Source organism: Rhea pennata, chromosome 2, assembly GCF_028389875.1.
Source record: "Rhea pennata isolate bPtePen1 chromosome 2, bPtePen1.pri, whole genome shotgun sequence".
NCBI lineage: Eukaryota > Metazoa > Chordata > Aves > Rheiformes > Rheidae > Rhea > Rhea pennata.
The window spans coordinates 48,776,769-48,796,545 of NC_084664.1; the positions used below are offsets into that span (position 1 = coordinate 48,776,769).

The following is a 19,777-nucleotide window of genomic DNA, read 5'->3' on the forward strand; positions in this document are numbered from 1 at the left end:
TCTGCTTTGTAACAAACAAGAAGATAAATGCCAAAGTAATAATTCTAAATCTGTTGTTTCGACTTCTATGCCAAAATTTCTCCATTGCATACCAGCGGCTCAGATAAAACAGTAAATTCTTCTTCCTGACAACTCAAGCCTGTACCATACACATAGCTCTGTTCAACAAATTGCTCTCGTCTATCATTTATCTCTGAATATATGTATCTCAGAAAACAAAGAATCTTGGAAATTTAGTTCCGTGAGGTATTGTTTCCCCCCGACTCCTTGGGTAGACCCTCTCAGCTTTCTGTATCTGGGAAACCAAAGCAGTATTTGGACGCAAATCCAACTACGAACAAAATTAGAAATCCTCACGAAAATGAAAATGGCAAGACAGCAGATAAAAATATCTGGAGGACAACATGCTTTACCTTAAAAGGTAATTTTGTATATTTTATTTATTGGAGTGCAGATATTCAGTGTTTGTTCCATGAGTGCAGAAATGTTAGGATTGAAATCACAAGAAACCTTGACTTCTCAAAGACAGTCTGTACTGGATGGTATCCAAGATGAACTCCTCTTGATCTTAAAAACACAGCTCAACTACTCACTTTTCAGAAAGAAGCCAGAGCCTCCACATATGCTGCTAAAAGACGTGCTTTGCAGCTGGGCAGACAACATCGTTCAGGGAAATGTTTGTTTTTCTGGCGGTTAAAAGTCTCCTCGTATTTACCCCAGTGGTATCATAGGACGGATCCCAGAAGGCCTGTAAAGAGGCACGTGCTCCCCGTGCTAATGACAGACCCGTGGGCACTGCATCTGCATTGTGGTCGATGTCCTGAAAGAGAGAAATAACCTAAACCTGCAAGGGGGCCGGTGGGGAGGGGGGATTCTTCTTAGGTATCCCCCACTACCTTAGGTGCCCTCCACTACCTCAGGGCAGAACCGTTCATACCATCCCAGACATCAGTTAAGCAGCTGAGATCCAGCCCGTTTAATCAGAAAGTCAACTCAGCTACGCCTTTACAAACACAGCAGACCCGGCTGCAAAGCACGCTGCTGGAAGGGAAAAACGCGAACACACGCCCTACTTCTCCTAAGCACCTTAAGAAAGCTTTAAATCACTGCAGACTGGACACAGGAAATTGCCCTTTTAAGTGAGGATTTCTTCCAAGTGGGATTTGCTGGCAGCCTTGCCATTCACGTATAGATGCGAGGAAAAACACACCTACGACGAGGGCCTCACTCCAGCGCCGCCTTCCTTCAGATACAAGGAAGTCCTGCAACACCAACACACACCTTCCTCTGCCTTTTACTTTTTACCAAGGAGGTAAAAAGTGCTTGTGTTCCTTAGCACAGTCAGGCCACTGCACAAATGGGAAGGACTTGAGCTTTCTTAAGTAGTTTCCTGTACATAATAAGCCAAATTATGCTCTCATTTATACTCCTGTAAGCCCAAGTGAAACTTGTGACTTGGCTCCAGGTTTACAGACAGTTTTCTGGGGGCAGCGCATGTAAGTCGGCCTCTCTGGAAGTCACCGGGAGCTTTGCCTTAAGATGTCACTGGGAGGAGACACGGGCCAATATTGAGCTTCTAAAACAGGTTGAAATGTAGGAATTACATTTACTGCTTAACAATGTAAAGTCCTTTTCTCGATTGTAATATAATTGGGAACAATTTGCAACAGATGCTGAAAAGCTGGTCTAAATGGCAAACCAACAAGTAAACAACAGTACTAACATTGCTGGACCGCAGTGATGGGTAGGGCTGGAAAGAGAACGGAACAGCGCTCCCAGAAACGTGCAACATCTGAAGCGCGTTTCCTTTTCTCTTGTACCAGCAAATCGCCTGGGAGTGGAGAGGGAAGGGGAGAAGTCATTTCCTCGATGTGCAGAGTATGGCCCTTTTTGTTATTGTTCGCTTGCCAGCGAGCGGACTGAAAAGGAAAGAAGCAAACACATCCTTGAAGGTACCATATGCTTATTCTGAGCAATTAGAAGAGATGCTCTGGGAGGAGAGGAAGGAAAACCAAAATTCAATATCCCCCAGCAGGGCTCTACTGAAACCCACTGCAACACGGCCACTAAGAGGAAAAAAAAGCCAGACTGGCCCTGAGCCCTGGGAAATGCGGGACACACGCAGCAGCTTGTCAGCAGCACCTTGCCTCCTGCTCTTGCCCACTTCAGAGCCCAGTTAAGTGGGGAGGTCGTACGTTGTAGCATCGCTGCCAGCACATGTTCCCTGAGAAACGGGTTGGCTTAATGCTTCAGATCTGCTAACTGGCTCTCCTCCACTTGCTCTGCAAGATGTCAGCATTCAACTTCCCAGCAGAGCCTTTGGCATCACGACTTTTCTCTCTTTTACTGCGACCCACCTTCCAACAGCCTGTACCTTTGGGGACAGCAATGAACCAGGACCCACATCTGCGTAAAAGGATAAAATCATTCCTCTTCCACAGAGGGGACATCACCAAGTGTCACTCCTGGCAGCAAGATCTGTGTATGCACACGCATGCCTGAATGACCCGCTACAGCCACGATCCCCTCCTGGTGTAGGAAGTGTCCTGGCACTGTTCGAGGAAGGCACAACCCCAGCAAGGCTCGGGCCAGCCCATGCACACCGCACAGCACACACACCACAAACTACTGCCCCAGAGCGACTGGGAGAACTGGCCACAGTGAGGGTAAGGCAAAGCCAGCTATGTGTGCGCCTCACTGCAAACGAGTGGATTTTGGGAAATCTGTTTCTCTCTGGTTTGCTGACAGTAGTTGTGTTTTCTACCACAATGTTCCAGGGCATTGAGAAAAAGTAAGATTTCTGTCCACCCCCCGCAGCACACAAATTGCCTATATATATTGTATGTTCAATACATGTAAAATAGTAGATTTAGATTGATGGCTTTCCTTTCCTTTTTCCTCTCTCATAATGAAATACAATATTTTCTATCATTACTCCATTTTTTAACCAGCAGCATTCCCTTTGAAATCCTTTGCCCTAGCACATCTCCAGAGAGTCTTCAGTTACTACCCAGGTAACAAGGAAAATCAGCTTCACCTTGTTAAACTAACCTTTGAGTATGGCTAAACTAAGCTTCTTTCCCTTTTTCCAGTTTCATCTAAAACACAAACTATTTTGTCTTGGAAAACTTTGGAAAGGGTTGCCTTTTAGAATAAGCAGCTAATAGAATAAGCTGCTGTTTCAGTTCTCACCAACCCCCTTCACTAGAAAAGGGATTAAGTTGTCTCTTAACCAAACACATATAAACATAAATGGAAGTAAATACTTATACCTCTGTAGTGTTGGTCTCTAAATAAAGAAGGTAAAGCCAGTTCTAAAATCTACACATTTATTTCTAAAGCATCAATTGCACAGTGGTAATTTTAGAAATTTAAGGCAGCTTGAACTTGCTGTTGAATTATTTTTAACAGAAGGTTGGTGTGAAAGGGTAATTTGGAGGCTTCCTGAACACAAAGGGTAAAAAAGTTGCTGAAGTAAAGCCCTGGGATGGAGCCACAAATTCTCACTGTGGGAAAAGATCTCAAATTAATTTAAAAGAGACAAAAGAGCAAACTGCTGACTTCTGAGCCTCTAGGAAATTGCCATCACCTGCAAACACTTCTTTTCTTTCAGTTTTCCTGTCTTCAATCAGATGACAGGGAAGTGCTCTACTGAAAACATAGGTTAGGGAAGGCAGTCATTGTTGGACGGTTGGGAAGCAAGCAGAGTTCAAGGTTCAAGTATCATTAAATAGCACACACACCTTTCTATATTTGTTCCAACTTTACAGCTCCAAATAAAACATTCCCTCGCAGTCCTGACAAGTTTACAATTCTGAACACAACACAGGAAAAAAAAAGTTCATCTTGGGAAAACCAAACTGATATAAACAAATCACCAGATGGATTATTATTCTTGCTGCTGCCATGTATATATATATATAGCTACACTTCTACAAATATGCTACTAGCCCCAGAGTAAACATAACAGAATACAAAAAACACTGTGTTACAAATACAGCCAGGAGTGGCATCAAGAGACTTGGGTGCTCATCCTAGCTCCATCACAGACTTCCTTTAAAAGCCGCTTAGGAGAATTCATACACTGAAGCACACTATAAGCTCCAGCAAGCTTCAGACTATGTCTTCGGTATGAAAAGCAGTGTGGAGTTTCACCAGGCTTGTTTAACTACTTAGTAGGGTTTGTAGGCAAATTTTGCAGAGCTTGCCATCCCTGCTCCTATTCTGATACCACTAGCAAAATAACCAACTGAAAGGAAGCAGGCAGAGACAAGCTGTTGGTCTCCCCGTGGCTCAGAAAGCCGCTTAGGAGAATTCATACACTGAAGCACACTATAAGCTCCAGCAAGCTTCAGACTATGTCTTGGGTATGAAAAGCAGTGTGGAGTTTCACCAGGCTTGTTTAACTACTTAGTAGGGTTTGTTGGCAAATTTTGCAGAGCTTGCCATCCCTGCTCCTATTCTGATACCACTAGCAAAATAACCAACTGAAAGGAAGCAGGCAGAGACAAGCTGTTGGTCTCCCCGTGGCTCAGTTTCTCTTGTCTGTGCAGCTTAAAAAACAAAAAGCAAGATGTGTCACGTGGCTCATTCATGCTAGTAAATGCTTTGACAAGAAGTCCTCAGAAGGACAAAGCTATTACAGCTGGTAAAAATCACGTATGAAGTAAAAACACAGTGACGAAAAACTATAGGGCTTCAAGGGCAGCAAGGTGAGGAGTGTGGGTGCCACATGAGCAATGTCTATAAATAAAAACTATTGTCGTTCTTCCTTTCACCACGCTCTCATTTTTGGCACCCAGCGGGACAGTCAGCCATTTCAGTGACCGATAGTTTTTGCCAGGCACTTTCTTTGGAGATAGTGTCACAGAGATATAGATTGGAGCCTCCCACACATACCACATGCTGCACATACAACAGGACCATGCTGGAGACATGCAGCAGGATCAACCTTGCTTGTGCCAGCTAGAAAACAGGCATTTGGTCCGAGCTGCTGGTCCAGACTCCCTTTGAGGGGAAGGAGCTACATTCTAAACCCAATGTCTAAGGCAGGCAGATGAACCGCTCTCTCTGGACAGGCTCTCAGGCCAGACAGCACACTAGACTGGGCAGAAACTTTTTAGGCTAAACTAGCTGAGCTGGCTGCCACCCCACAGCGACTTAGCTGAGACAGGAGAAATGAAAGCAAGAGAAAAACTGTCTCCCCTTACAAAAGGTTGCATCTTACTTTCACAGAGCTGCTGCCACACACATCTGGCAAGCCCACAGAGACAAGCAAGGTATTCATAGTGGTGTCTCTCTTTTGGATTCACAGATTGCAAGGGCTTTAAAGTCTGACTTGCCAAATAACAAAAAATAAATCTAAAAACCAGTTATAGCATATTTACTGTCACTTTAAAAAAATACTCTCATAAATAAGGAAATGTGGCTATACTGAGACACAAAGGAATGAAAATAACTGTCCTCCATACCAGAAAGCTGAAGGCAGACATAATCCAAAATATCTTTTCTACATGCCTTGCAAGAATCTATTCAAAAACAAAGAGTGAACACCACCACAAAGACATACAGCTGAAACAAACTCCATCTGGCACATAATTGAATAACCGCTTTTTTTTTTCAAAATCAGAAGAATGTCGATCCAGAAGAATTTGCCACAGCTCTACTCAAACATGGCAGCAAAGGCAAGCTGGGCAAGGCAGTACTTACTGCAGGCTCCGCAGGTGAAACAGCCATCGTGGTAGAGATTGCCCATTGCCTGGCAAGCCTGGTTGGCTCCATACACACCTTTGTTGCACTTCACACAGGTTCCTAGAAGGGACAAGATACAACAGAGGTCAGCAGTGGGGTTTAGCAACACAGCTGGTTCATGCAGAGGGAGAGGTGAGCTGGTGGCATGAGTAATCACACCTGCAACTCAGATTGAATTTAGGACCGGACAATCCAATGTAGGCACAAGATGCAGATGACATCAGAACTGATGCTAACAGCAGACCTTCATAGCAAAATCCTTTTGCAAATAAAGTGACTAGAGCAACAACAGGCTCAGAGCCTTATTTGGCTACAATTACATCCCCTTCTTTCTCCTGTACATTTCCGAAACATTCATACACATTCAGAAATACTCAATGACCCTTGCAGAAGCCTGAGTGGTAGCAGGCGGTGTTCAGGGCTTTTCCTCTGACTTAATGCATAATATAAGTTTGTTGGTGGCAACCAACAAGAGGAAAATACAATTCTTTACATAGTCCCTTTAAATCTTTTTGTATTTCAGACTCTTGAGCCTTCTGCTAAAAGCTCCAAATTTCTAAAAATTTCTTACTAAACTAAAAGGGGATTGACTATGTGAAAAATCTACCTCTCTTCTTTCTCCTAACCCATGTCAGAAAAAGACAGCTTTAACACAAATACTACCTACAGATAAAGTATCCTGTTCCAGATATTCTCCTAGATCCTTGCAGGATAACGAATGAAATAAATCTGTTTTAAAGAGCACGTATTTGCTGGCAGCAGCAGTGCAAGCTAACATGGATCTGGTTCTCAGATAGCCCATGGGATGAAGGAGGCCCAGGGCAGGCCCGTGTGGATCAACTTTTTGAGTCAGGATGGATGCAATCGTAAATGCAGCTCAGAGCTGCAGCAGCCACCCTACAGCCCTTTCACTCCGCCAGGGAAACACAACATGCAGATGGGACTCTCTTACTCGGGAGTGGTGGGGAAATGTTTGCCAAATGCGGTGGCCAGGGTGGGGACAGGGGTGAAATAAGCCATAAATAAATAAATAAATTTCCCACATGGCAAAATAAGCCAGGCCCTTTCCAAGGCTGTCGTGACCTCCTCTCCTTCTGGAGAAAGCTCAGGCTGCAGATAGCTGAAGGGCACAGCAGCCAAACAAGCTGGCAGCTCTGCACCTCACCAGGAAAGATACCGCCACGTCCTCTGCACCAGCCACCCCAGCAACGTGGGGGGAGGGGGTGTGTGACTCCCGGTCATCCACTGTCAGGGAGGAGAAAATCATTGCTATTGTGTTCTTCAGTGGCTTGAGAGCTGGCACCCACCTCACTGTGCTCAGACCACACAGAGGAGAGGCAGCGAGGGCTGCCAGAAACCACCACTGGTGGCTGGGCCGAGGAAGTCCCTGTCCAAGTAAAAGGACAGGGCAAGCTAGTCTATTTACCTAGAGCATTACCATGTGATTGTGACAGACCAGTTTTAAAGCCCTTTAATCACCCTTTAACTATCTCTAAATTAGCTACTGACATTTGCTTTAATCCGTGTTTACTTCAGCTGTCTCTATTTTACCCAAAATGGGCAGCACGAAGGGCAGATACAAAGATTGCCTTCTCTCCCTGTTGCACAGCAAACTTTTGGATGTAACTTCACCTCCTGGTCTCTTCTTCCACTGCTGGTCAGTCTGATTTACTCTGACTACTTGGAGTACAGGGATTGTCAGTCACATCTCACTTGTACTGGCCCAACACAAGGGAGAGACTGATCGGACTAGAGATCCTTGGTCATGCTGTGGTTAACAAAACTTCACTTCTTTTGGGGTACTGCAAGCTCCAAAGTAATCAGAAAGGTTTGGTCCATGTCAGGAGAAAAAACAAGACAGCATGGAAAAGTAACTCTCCATTCTGGCAGAACCATGCTGGCAATCAAAGTTTGAGAACGATTTCCTCCTGTAGCAGATACCTGTGATAGTTTTCACACTGCAGTGATAAAAATGCTCAAGACCCATTTATGGTAGCATGTAGATGGTTGCTGAAAAGCAGACACTTAATTTTCCCAGTGCAGACATGCCTTTCTTTAGTGCAGCTGTATATGTGCGTTCAACCAGAACACTGAAAACTGTCACTAATGTGGCTCCAAGCTCCACTCCACTGAGAGCCAGAGCCCAAACTGACAAAAACCTGAAGGGAAGGCTGAAAAGAAATAAGCAGTCTATTTTGTCCAAAACAGACCTGAACTGACATATGAGCTTGGCTGCAGGCCCACCCCAACATGCAGATTGGCACAAAGTTTGCAAAACTAGCTGGTTCTTCTCTGATCAAGCAGATTCTACTCAGTTATTTACTGAAACAAACATCTGAAGAAAGCAAATGCATTCAAGAATTAAAGATAAGTTACGCAGGCATTTCAAAAAAAAAGTGAAGGCGGAAAAATATGTTTTTTCAAATACATGTTTTCTCTCACAAATGTGTACATTCTGCTCCAGCCCAATATATTTTGCAATCATCTGACACAAAAACTACAGGCTGGCTTGTAAAATTGCCTATCCACTGCAACAATGCACAGTGGAAAGTTCTGAGAGCAGAAAAACTGCAGATTTTGCCGCTTAAAATCTTCTTTCCATGGCATTCCCAAGGCTTTCCACAGAAACTATGTATTTATTGTACTAAAGTGCCTACATTTTCCCCTTCTTCATGCCAACAAGCAGCTGCTCCAGAAAATCACCAGCGCGTTCCAATTTCCTCCTTTCCAGAAAGCACCCGGCCGAGTGACGATACTGAATATGTATGAGTAGTAACATGAATTAAGAGGCAGAAGGCACAACCACCGAAGCCTGCATGCCTTCTCCTTCATGTCATTGGCACGTCTCCGCAAAAGGGGCAGTAACCCAGCAGAGCGCTGGCACACAACGTACCCCAGCAGCAAGTCCGTTTTTTGCAAAAGTCTGACTCCAGCCAAAACAAGAGCAAGAAAAGAGAAGGAGCCTCTCTGCCCTCCCTCTCAGAAAAACTCATCAAATGCCAGTTGACCCATCCTGGGAGGAATATTAAAATGCCACTGGGATTCAAGCACCTGGAGCGTCAGACACTGCGCAGTAAACGGGAAGAGCTCAGCAGCTGACGACAGCCGTTGAGGTGTCCTGGTGCAGGCAGACCGGGCCAGCATCCCCGTCCGGCACCGAAGCCGCTGCCTGATGGCTGCAAACGTGCTGGCAGGCATCAAAACCCGCTTTAAAAATCCTGTAATGTGAAGCCTACAGAGAGCAGAAATTACCTCTGCCTATCCTCTATCTAGCCTGGAAAAATCCTTCATTCAGGCTTTGGAGGGTAGGGACTGTCCACTTGTTTCCCCCCAAGGGGCTATTCCTGCTGGATGCTGCAGGAGCTACCCTAAAGGCTCCCTCAGCTCTCAGAGCCATAATAATCCTTTCCTAAACCTCCAGACCCACCTACCGACCCATCATTCCTTCTCCTTTCCTTTATCTCACAGTATATGTCCTATTCCATTTCCTGCATAACCCTTTTATTTATTTCTTTAAAAATTTCAGCCTCTAAAATAGGGAAAATAGAAAGAGTCATATAATGAAAAGGCTTTTAAAATAAATTGATGTTGTCCATAAAGATGCAATACATCAATTGCTTCACTACGCATTAGCCAACCACACTATAAATATTTTAAAATGTCTTATGGCAAGGTTTTAAATGACAAGTTGACAAATGAAAAATGGTGTTGGGACAAGTCTCTGCACAGTTTGTTGTATTTTTTCTTCCATCTGCTAAATCTTACTTAAAAGTCAATTAAACCTTGCTAGTAATTGGCATTATTCTAGAAAGTCTTTGCTTCTTCCAATTTTAATACTCCTCAGTATTATTGGCAACACACTTGAGCCTTCAGTTCTGACTCTTAGCCCACCCCAGCCTGAAAGTGGAAAAAAGGTGATTTTTATTGATTTTTCCCTCTACTTTCTTCAGCTCTCTTCCTGCTGCCACAATGATCCTGTTCTTTCAGTTCAGCCTATGCACAGAAAAAGAAATACTTGTTGCAGATGCCAGTCAGTTGCCGAGCTCAGCAACGTCTGTGCTACGCCAACCTGATCAAAGGCAGACCAGCAAAAGCAATATCCAACCCCAGTCCATTTCAAAACTGTATTTATGCCCTGCTCCATGTCAACTCTAACTACTATTTTCTGAAACAGTGCTGAGCATGCTTTTTACTAGCCAGTGAGTTAAAATGTCATCAACATCAATACAGCTGTACATGCCACTGATGCCAGTCGGCAGCTCTGGGTAATTTTCTTGGCGTAGTGTAACTTTTAGTAAAAACTTCTATCCTTGGCTTGCAGTAGATGAATTCTGAATATGCATGCCTTAGCCAGCTGCCCAGTTCCTGCAGTTGGTTGCTTTGTCGCACAAAACAAGTGCTTACAAGAGCCAACTTGAGCATATACCTCATCTAAAAATAAGGCCTTTAAACTTGCATAGTCTATTAAAATGTGGGAAGACACGTAAGGTTTCTCTTTCATCCACATTATGACAAGCCTGAAAAAAACACGCACGCGCAGCATTGGTAAATTCACACTTGAGCGCACTGGCAGAATGGCAGCCAGATTTGGAAAGGAAAGGGATGTAAACTGCTGATTTCAGTTCCATTTCTGCTGGTAGGGCAGCTCGGCCCTGGACAACAAAGAAACCTCTGTTCATTTAGCATCATGTGGCATCATGTGAAAAGCAACTGCCCAAGTTACATCTGAGCTTCTGAACAATAGGACCTTAGGGGCACAGCTGGCCTGAAAACATGCCTTGTAAGCTGTGTCCAAACTCTTATCATACTGGGTTTCATCACTGCAGATCACAGGAAGCACTGCCACCAGAAATAGCCTCAGCTCACGAGATCAAACAGGCCAGAAGCAGCACTTTGAGCGCTGTCAGAATTGAAATCTAATCCATCCTTCAATCTGAAATGTCAGTCCCACCTTGAAAGTCCAACAGCTGGATTTATATTTGCCACAGATTCAAAGGCTCCAAAGACAATATTTCTCCTCAATGTTGTTTTTCACATTCACTGGAAGGGCTTATTTACTTACTGTATTGCTAGGATTTTAATGCAAAGAATGCTGAACAACAGCATTTTCTAGGACTGGCTGGAATGATTTCCTTCTACACACCAAACAAAGACAACAGTTTCTTCATTACCCTCTTCTTAGCAGAGTCTAGAAGAGCCGAACTTTCCTACACATGCTCCTGGTTGGGTTTCCTAAGACCCACTTAAGTTTAGAGAACCAAGCGTGATGGAATGAGTATTACCATTGCAAGGACAGGCCACATTTCCTTGTTACCTCAATCCAGTCCTTGAGAAGACAAATGCACTGGCAAGGTAAAGGGTAGAGTCTGGTGGTATGTGTCTGCACACACAGCTAAGCCAGAGATATCCCTTAGAAGAATAAATCTATCCCACTCCTTTTATGAAAGGCACACATTCCTGTAGTAAGTTTGATTCTTCTTCAACAGATGTAACTGCAATAGCTTTTACAATTACCTTCCAGCCTCAAATACAGAGGGGTCAAAACCTTTCAAAATCATAAGGATTGACCCTAAAGAACACCCAGTTGCATGTGGAAGAAACCGCCACAGTCTTTGCATGTAAATATCTCCACTATCACCTTTCCTATCTGCCCAGACATGCACACAGCTAATCTAGAAGTACACCCTGCTCCCTCTGAGCTCTAACCCAGCTCTTCTCTTGCCTTGCTCCCATTTCATGCTCTGACAAGGAAGATATGCATGAAGCTACTCTTGAAGACCTATTCCATAAGAATCCAGTCCTCAAAAAAACTGTCCACTTAAAATGACTTCATCATGTCATAATTAACATGTCTAGTTATTTTGGTTTTGCTTCACACTTTCCATAAAACTTGATGCAATGTGGCTTGATGTGGCTCATCTTAAAAAAAAAAAAAAAAATCACCTCTACATTAAACTCTGAATTCAGCGTGGCAGGGATGACCCCTTCCTACATACTTTGTATCTTGGTGAACTGTTGCTCATTACCCTGCAATCACACTCCCAAACAGTTGATTTTAAGTAGATCTGGATGCCTGTGTGAACATCGAGTGCCCGGAAAACATGGCAGTCTGGCTTCCAGTCATCATTCAATCTCATCACTCATATCAACCTCATATCATGACTCAGTGATAGCAGAGATGTGCAGGTACTTCTCTGCCCAAAGAATTAAGAGTCAATACGTGCAATTTTTCTGGACTGTTTTTTGTGTGAAACATTCTTGACCCCTCAACTTTGCTGCACTGCAGACAGTCATGTACACAGTGCCAGAGAAATGTAAAATGCCATCAGGTTTACGTCAGTGACATTTTAAGTACCTTATAATGATAAAAGAGATTATATTAACTCCAGTGCAAAATGAGTCAGGTTCCTTCTTACTTTCAGTCTCCATTGCAAAAGTCTTCTCCCTAAAAGACCTATTGATCCTCTGCCTGCACTCCTTTCTTTTTCTCTCCTTTTACAGTGGATTTTTTTCTTAACTTGCAAATCCAGCTGAGCTTCCAAGAGCCCCAAAGGGAAGAGAGGCACAGATTGCTTTAATCTTAAAGAGTAATATCCCAGACAAATATTTACTTGCTTACTTCCTTGCGGTGAGATAAGCTTTGCATTCCGTACACACTCATGTGCTGCGATCCTCCCAGCTTTCCCCACTCCACCATGACTTCCCTCTCCCTGCACACAGGTCTCCTTCCAGCTGCTGCATTCTCCCGAACAACAGGCAGAGAACAACGTGTTCACTTGTTCCCGATGGAAAAGATGCTGTTAGAGAACAAGCCTCAGAAAAAAAAATCTAATTTCGACCAGAAAATTCTCCACTCCGCAGTCCTGAAATTATTCTTTGGTGCATGGTCATCAGTAGGGTTTGGTAGAGTTTGCAAGCACATATAGCCTTAAAGTTAAATCTACTGCTGTTTCAACAGTGGTAACACGGTCACTTCCCTATGCGTAAGACTGAAAAAGTGCCACCGGCCTTCAAGCTAATTATACCCAGTCATATGTGCTAGCGTTCCTTGTCTCCACTGGGGTTAAATGTTCCACCTGCAGTTCTGCTCCTGTGAAGGGGGAAAGAAATCAGCAAACTTTTTGAGATCTTCCCTGTTTTGACTGCTAGGAAGTATTTCAGCTGCAAAACAAGATGCCTAGGGCCTTCCTAAGATATGTGCAGTTTATCAGCTCTACTCTAAGTATAAATGAAGGAAGCCAGAATTTAACACCTAACAAATATTTATAACACAAAACACATCTATGAAAATTGTTTTCAAAAGCTCCTGGTAACAGTGTAGTTTATCAGGCTGAAATTTCCATCTGTCTGTATGGAAGAAGCACTAGTAAAAACAGGATTCTGTATGTTACACCTGAAAAAGTTTCCATCTGTGCCTGCAGACCAAGGAATTGTTCTACAAAAGTGAATGGTAAATTTCTATAGCCCTCACTACCTCACAGTTAGGCCTGCATGGGCATGAGCCGCATTCCTGTATCAGGTTACTTCTATGCAGCCCAGGCTGACACTCAATTTAGTGTGCACCTGCTTAATTCTCACCTAAAAAACTAGTCCTTCGGTAGTCCTTGGGATGTCACCACTTCATCTAACTGGAAACATTTGCTTTGCCCTGGGTGGTGCTGGTGTAGGACTAACAACTCCCCCAGACACTCCTATTTAATTAATCTTCCCAATCACCGCATGGAAATTAAGGCTGGTACATCCAAAAGAGCATAAGCAATTCAGGCAGCCATGGAAAAATCAGTGGGATTCAGATACCTCATTCCTGGATGTTCCCTGGAAACTGTACACCATAAACCTGAATACAATCAAAGCTGGTTTCCAGAGGCACCTCCCAGGGATTTGGGGCCCTTTCTCTGCTGCTTTGGGAAAACGCCTCTTCAGAAAGTGATTTAAGAATTTCCCTCTCCAAGCATAAAAACCTGGGTAGTACCTGAGACTCACTATGTCTGCCTCCAAAAGCTCACATAAATCAAGACAGCACTTCAAAAGCATTCTTGCCCAGATTCCTTTAGATACACATGTAGGTTTGATTTATCCCATATTGCTCACACACATGCCGTTATAATAAAAATGGAAAATTCTTGGCTTTGTTTGCTTCTTTCCTTTCACTTATCATACACATTTTGAGTAGACAAATGCATTGTGTACAGTAAGCTTGTGCTGACAAATAGCCAGACTGTCTGTTACTCTTTAACAGATCATCCTACCTATATTATGCTTAGTTTATCCTTTTTCAGGTTTTCATTTACAAACATTTGTTTTCACATAGTGAAGGAATAAACAGCTCCTTTACCGGGTCCAGAACTGTTCAGGATTAATATCTAGTCCAGAGACAGAATAAAAGAACAGATCTTACTAAGATAGATAGATCTACCTTAAAAAAAAAAAAACAAAACAAAACTATTTGTCACGAGAGCAGCACCCAAGATTAGGAGAGTTGAAAGCATTTTAGATAAAACAGTTTGGTCATTTACACTTCAATTCTAGTTTCACTTCCTGGCTCTGATGCACTACAAAGCTGTTGCATTAGAGTTCACAGAAACATGGGAGGAATATCTGGGAAAAAAAAAAAAAAAAAAAAAAAAAAAAAAAAAGTGATCCTTTTTATCGCTATTATATATATATATATAAAAAAGTCCATGTTGAAGTTTAGTAACTTGAAGGTATAGCTTAGTAACCACAGATGCAAAAGATCACCTTGGTCCTTTCTTCTTCCAAAGGAAGTAAATTTGAGTAACAGTGAAAAAATGAAAATAGAAGATAAAAAGAAGAAGAGAAGGGCACAGATTTAAAATACCTCTGTACTATCCCTTTCTTTTCCCTTGGTCAGCCACAGGGTGTCTGCTGAGTCTTCTTCCATAGAGCTGAGATTTTACCAAACTTTATTTCTTCCTTTATCATGATTGCATTTTTTTCATTTTTCACTCTCCTTGTCCTTCTTCACTCTTCTTCTTCCCCACTAATTGTTGCAAAGCACCTGTACTAAATACACATGGGTGTAAAACCTCCTGCCAGGAATATGTCAAAAGATCTCATGAGGAATAAGGCAGCCTCCATTTCTTCTCCCACCCCAAGTTTCTGATTCAGGTAATTTAGCAGGCTGACCAGCAAGACTTCAGGTTGCCAGAATTACTACTACTTCATTGCAGACTTCCTGAGAGATAAAGGAGAGATAAAGTGCTGCTACCACTTATTTTGTGACAAAAATGTAAAAATAATCTAACCACCAATTACATCCTGTCATGCACACTTTTTCCTAGGGACTGAATGGGGCTTATAGGGTTGAAGGGACTCCTGAAAGCTATCCAGCAGAGTAGAAGGCTGCCTATCACACAACAGTCAGATTTCAAACTCTCTCTCTCTCTCTCTCTCCAAACTCACGTTCCTAATCAGCTTCTTTTCAAATGAGTTCAGCATCTCTTGGGGTGAGGTTCTCTGAGTTCATTCAAGCTGCATGCTCCCTGCATGGTACATAAACCATCAAAACACATTCCCAAGCTGGAATAATCCAAGTAAAGCAACTTTTCAGGTCACTGTTCTGCAATAAGTAAAACCATAGCTGCCCTGTTACAAGGTTAAATTCAATCTCAAATATTAAGCTGAATAATCACAGCAAAGCCATCTGCAGGGGACTATCGTAACTATAGAGGTAGTCAGAAACACTTTTTTTATATGCAGTTTGCAACTAATTATTTAGAGTTCCCTTCAATTACATTAGTGAAGCATAATGTAAAGTTAAAGGCAGCAACATGCTTTCTAAGGGTCACTGGTGTATGTACAGACCACTGCTGCTTTACTCTGCAATCATCGTGGACAGGAAGCAAACAGACTATATGCCACGGGACTCACACAGTCTGAGATGCAAACTGATTCTCTGTATTAGGCTGAAGCTGAAGCTATTCTTGCTTCTACTTTTGTGACTACAGAGCTAAAATCATGAGGAAAATATACACTAGACCTGCTCCTGTCATTAGTTAAACTAACAGAATTCTCATCCTTCCTAGCAAAAGTAACACCAGGTTTCCCGTTTCCAGAGAAGTGAATGGCTGAACTATCTGCTCTGCTGTTACACTACAAAGTGGCCACAAGAGACAAGGGAAAGAAAACACCCCATTTGCCATTGACTTCTGTGATAGTAAATCAGTTTAAGCCAGCAGGGCATTTAATTTTCTTGTTCAGAAATCCTCCCATGTAAGCAGGCTCTTTTCATCACAAAATGCCAACATACCATCTGGTGGTCCGGATTACTTGTGGACCTGAGATTTGGTGTGAAGTGCATCTATTGCCTGTTTTCCAGAAGTACTCAGGATCTGCTCACCCACACAGAGTTGATGAGAACTGACTCTTGGTGGGAGACAGGAGGAGAGGGAAGAAAATCTCCATCAGTTTGAGAAAAGAACAACCTTTACATCCTCGGTCAACTTTTTTCAAGAAAATTCACAGCTGCCCATAGTCAGACCCTCAGAACCTACTTAAGCTGCAATTTCTATGCAAGTCACATAACCCTGGTCACCACAGCATTTTCATTACACCTGCTGCACGTGGAGCATGCCGCACATTCAATCATGATGGCCTCCGTGGCGTCTACTGTCAAGTGAAGTCCTCCACAGCTTCCCTTGAGCTGAACTGCGCTCTCCAGTCTGTAGGTCCTTATGTAGGGTTTGACACCATCCATTTCTTCAGCAGTCTAGAAAGCTATCTTTCTGTTCAGATATGGTCATGTTACAAACTTCTAAGAGACAGAGAATCATGAATATTGTTAAGAAAAGGTAAGTGCCTCCTTAAGGATAATTTCAGAAGATATTGTCTGTTCCAGCTTGTCCTCTGCACTTTCCTCCCTAATGCTGTCACACCACATTTGCTTTAAAATTTAAGAAGCTGGATTAAAAAAATATTTCATAGGAAAAAGAGCACCAATCCTCATGATAAGTAACAGTTAAATGAAAACACATGAGCAAGTGAAAAAGGGTAACCAAATAAAAGCACCAGGAAAAGGTAACCCTGACAGTGCAAACCCTGCAACACTTAGTCATGAACCATATTCATAACAACTTTTAATTTTGCCTTTCCGCAATTACACTTACCAAAGTAATCAGCCTTCGGACGAGCATCCATCTCCTGCTCCAGACGCTGGGTGAGTGCTTCTAATTTTAATTCAGCGGCAGACGGCCCTTGCTCCTGTGGTGGAAGGAGGGTCTGGCAGGGTAATTTTACTTTTGTTGCCCCAGAGTTTTCCTGGTGTCCGGAGTTGGATGGCAGAGCACTCAGGCCCTCTCTGAAAGGTGGCTTGGGAGCATCTGAAGTCATTGGGCCACGTGAAGCTGTGTTGGAGGTACTCTGCTCAGGGTTTGAGCTGCTGGTGCTGGGCCTGTGATTTTGCCCATGGGCAACAAAACGGCTGGCAGCGTTGGGATAAGCACTGGCTTGCTGATAGTCCAAGCCTGGGGGCCCAGGCACTGGAACCGAGCCAGGAGAGAAGGATGGAGGACCATCGTGGTACCACCGCTGGCCGCAGTCCCTGTTTTTGTCTGTGGCTGGGATATCCACTCCAGCACTTGGACCACGTGAGTCAGAGAGGCCCAAAAACTCCGTGGCAGGCGATGCAGATGAGGTTGAGAAGGATGATGACCGCTGCTGCGGAAGACCTGCTGGTGCTGCCTCTTCAAATCCAATAGAGGAGGATGGAGGGCTTCGCACGTGCGAGAAAGAGGAGGACCGCTGCCCTGCTGATTTGTGCTCTTGGCCCTGGCCACTCCTCTGGCCTTCGCTCCCGTTTTCCCAGCTTCTGCGGCCACTCTCTGAAGACTGGTGCTGATGCAGCTGGGGCTCGCCATGGGCTTTCGTAGGGCTCTGAAGCAGCTGATCGCTGGGATGGATGTTTGGCCGCCAATTCCCTGCAGCAGGTTTGGGCAGGGCAAACCCATCTAGATTCCCGTCCCAGCTCCGGAGTGCAGCCGGGCCTCCCGGGGCAGGGCAGCCCCCGAGAGCAGGAGGTGGGAAGGGCCTAGGGGTGGCCCCATGGCACCCATGTGCCCCCGGGATGCTATCCTCGCAGCTGTACCCACCTGGGTTTGGGGGCTGGCCAGGCAAAGCCACAGAGTGCGGGGGGCCAGCAGGGCTGGCCGTGGTGCAGGCCAGGGGCGGCTTGGCCACGCTGCCACCCGCCTGGGCCCGGCTGCCCTGCAGCCCACCCCAGGGCCCCGGCACACCCAGCCGCGGGGCACCAAAAGCAGCTCCGCCATTGAGGGAGCCCGAGGCGGCCACCAGCAGCTCCTCTTGCTGCTGCTGCTGCTGCTGCTGGAGGTGGATTTTGGCCATTTTAGTGGCAAAAACCCGCCTGGTCTCCTCAAATTCAGGGTTGTTCCCAGGGGCTCTGTCCACCCGAAAGAGACCATCTTTGGAGGCTTCGTACATGTTGAGATCTTCGATGAACTTACTGGCCTCCAGGCCCAGGTCGTCGTATTTATCCATCGCTGACCGGTCGCGTGTGCCTCCCCGCCTTACCCGAAATCCAGGCTGCCGCCTGGGCCAGGCGCTCGAGCTCACCACGGCATCCCCGCGAGCTCCTCGGCGAGGCGGCGTCGGGAGAAAGAGAGGCTCCAAAGGGGGAAAAAATAAAATAAAAATTAGAGGAAGAGAAAACAGCGGCTGCTGCGCGCCGTCGGGGCCGCGGCCGCCAGCGGCAGCGGCGGGAACTTCCCTCTCCGCTCGCCCGGCGGAGGCGGCTCCGCACGTGGCGCTGCGGCGGGCAGAGATGGCACCTGGCAGCGGGGCCGGGGCCGGGGCCGGGGCCGGGGCCGGGGCGGACTCACCGGGCGGTGTTCAGCGGCGGGGCGCCCCGCTCCGCGCCCGGCTGCGCCGTCCCACCGCGCCGCTCCGCGCCGTCCCAGGCGGCGGCGGGGCTGGGAGCGGAGGAGGGGGCGGCGGGGGCGGGGCCCGGCGGAGGCCCCGCCCCCTGCAACGTGGTGGCGGCGGCCCGCCGGGAGGCGCTGCGCCGCGCGGCGCGGGGCGGCCGTTGGCGCGGCCGTTGGCGCGGCCGTTAGGGCGGCCGTTGGCGCGGCCGTTAGGGCGGCCGTTAGGGCGGCCGTTAGCGCGGCCGTTGGCGCGGCGACTCCGCCCCCCCCCCCCCCCCGACCCGGAGCAGCCCCCGGTGCCGAGTTTGATCAAAGCCGGGCAGATAGGAAATAGGCCGCGTTAGGCTGCGGGAAGCGGTGCCGCAGAAGAGCTCATGTCTAGTCCCATAGCGCTGGGGCGGGGGGAGGGGAACACGTCCGTACAAAATAATCGTGTTTGAAGTTAATTTTCTTCTCCAAGGAGTGATGCTATGTGTTATTTGCTTTCTAATAATAGCCGAAAACCATTGTTACAGCGCATAGTTTGTGGAGGGCTCAATATTGCCAGGACACTGCTGTGAGGGATAGGGGGCAGGGTTTGTATAAAGGGCAATAAGAAATTTTGCAAGGGGACAGGTGGGAGTGGTGGCAGAACAAGCACTAGGGAGAGTGGGGGGGGGTGGTCACCTGCGCTTCTTACATAATCCCATAAACTGCATTGAGCAGGTACTCGATTAAAATCAACTGCAGGTATGTGTAAAAACAATAGAAGATAGTATAAAATAAATGCACGTCCATGCATGCAGGTTCAGATACAGCCAGCGTGCAAACAACATGTTTGTTGCGGTAGTGGTGATGTGCATGTATGGTCAAATAGCACAGCTGAACTTAAGAAGAACCTAGATAATGTTATGACCACAAAAGTTGTAATTTGCTAAAAAGGCAGGAACTGGCTCTCGAAGGAGCGAGGACGGGGTTTTCCTGCGTCTCCTCTGAACACTGCCCCGCTGCTGAGGTACATCACTATTCTTACACCACATTCCTCTGAGAAATCACCTACCTCCACTTCCATGCCGGAAATTTTGATAAAGTGGGAGTCCCAGCTGTCAGGGAAATACTTTAATTTCTTGGTGTGCAAGCTGTAGAAATGC

General features: G+C 45.6%; 1 protein-coding gene across 2 annotated transcripts in view; it reads right to left on the reverse strand.

Annotated features, from left to right (window-relative positions):
• Positions 1 to 18,685, reverse strand: part of LIMD1 (LIM domain containing 1) — a 40,600-nt gene extending 21,915 nt beyond the window's left edge. The window contains exons 1-3 of one of the 2 annotated variants that reach the window (XM_062569445.1): positions 18,606 to 18,685; positions 16,878 to 18,390; positions 5,710 to 5,811 (exon numbers count right to left, since the gene is read on the reverse strand). In XM_062569445.1, the coding sequence (XP_062425429.1) occupies positions 5,710 to 5,811; positions 16,878 to 18,264 (1,489 nt within the window). In that variant the 5' untranslated portion in view covers positions 18,265 to 18,390; positions 18,606 to 18,685. Of the gene's footprint in view, positions 1 to 5,709; positions 5,812 to 16,877; positions 18,580 to 18,605 lie in introns of those variants that run through there. The other variant, XM_062569447.1, reaches the window with a different exon arrangement.
• Positions 18,686 to 19,777: the final 1,092 nt, after the last annotated feature.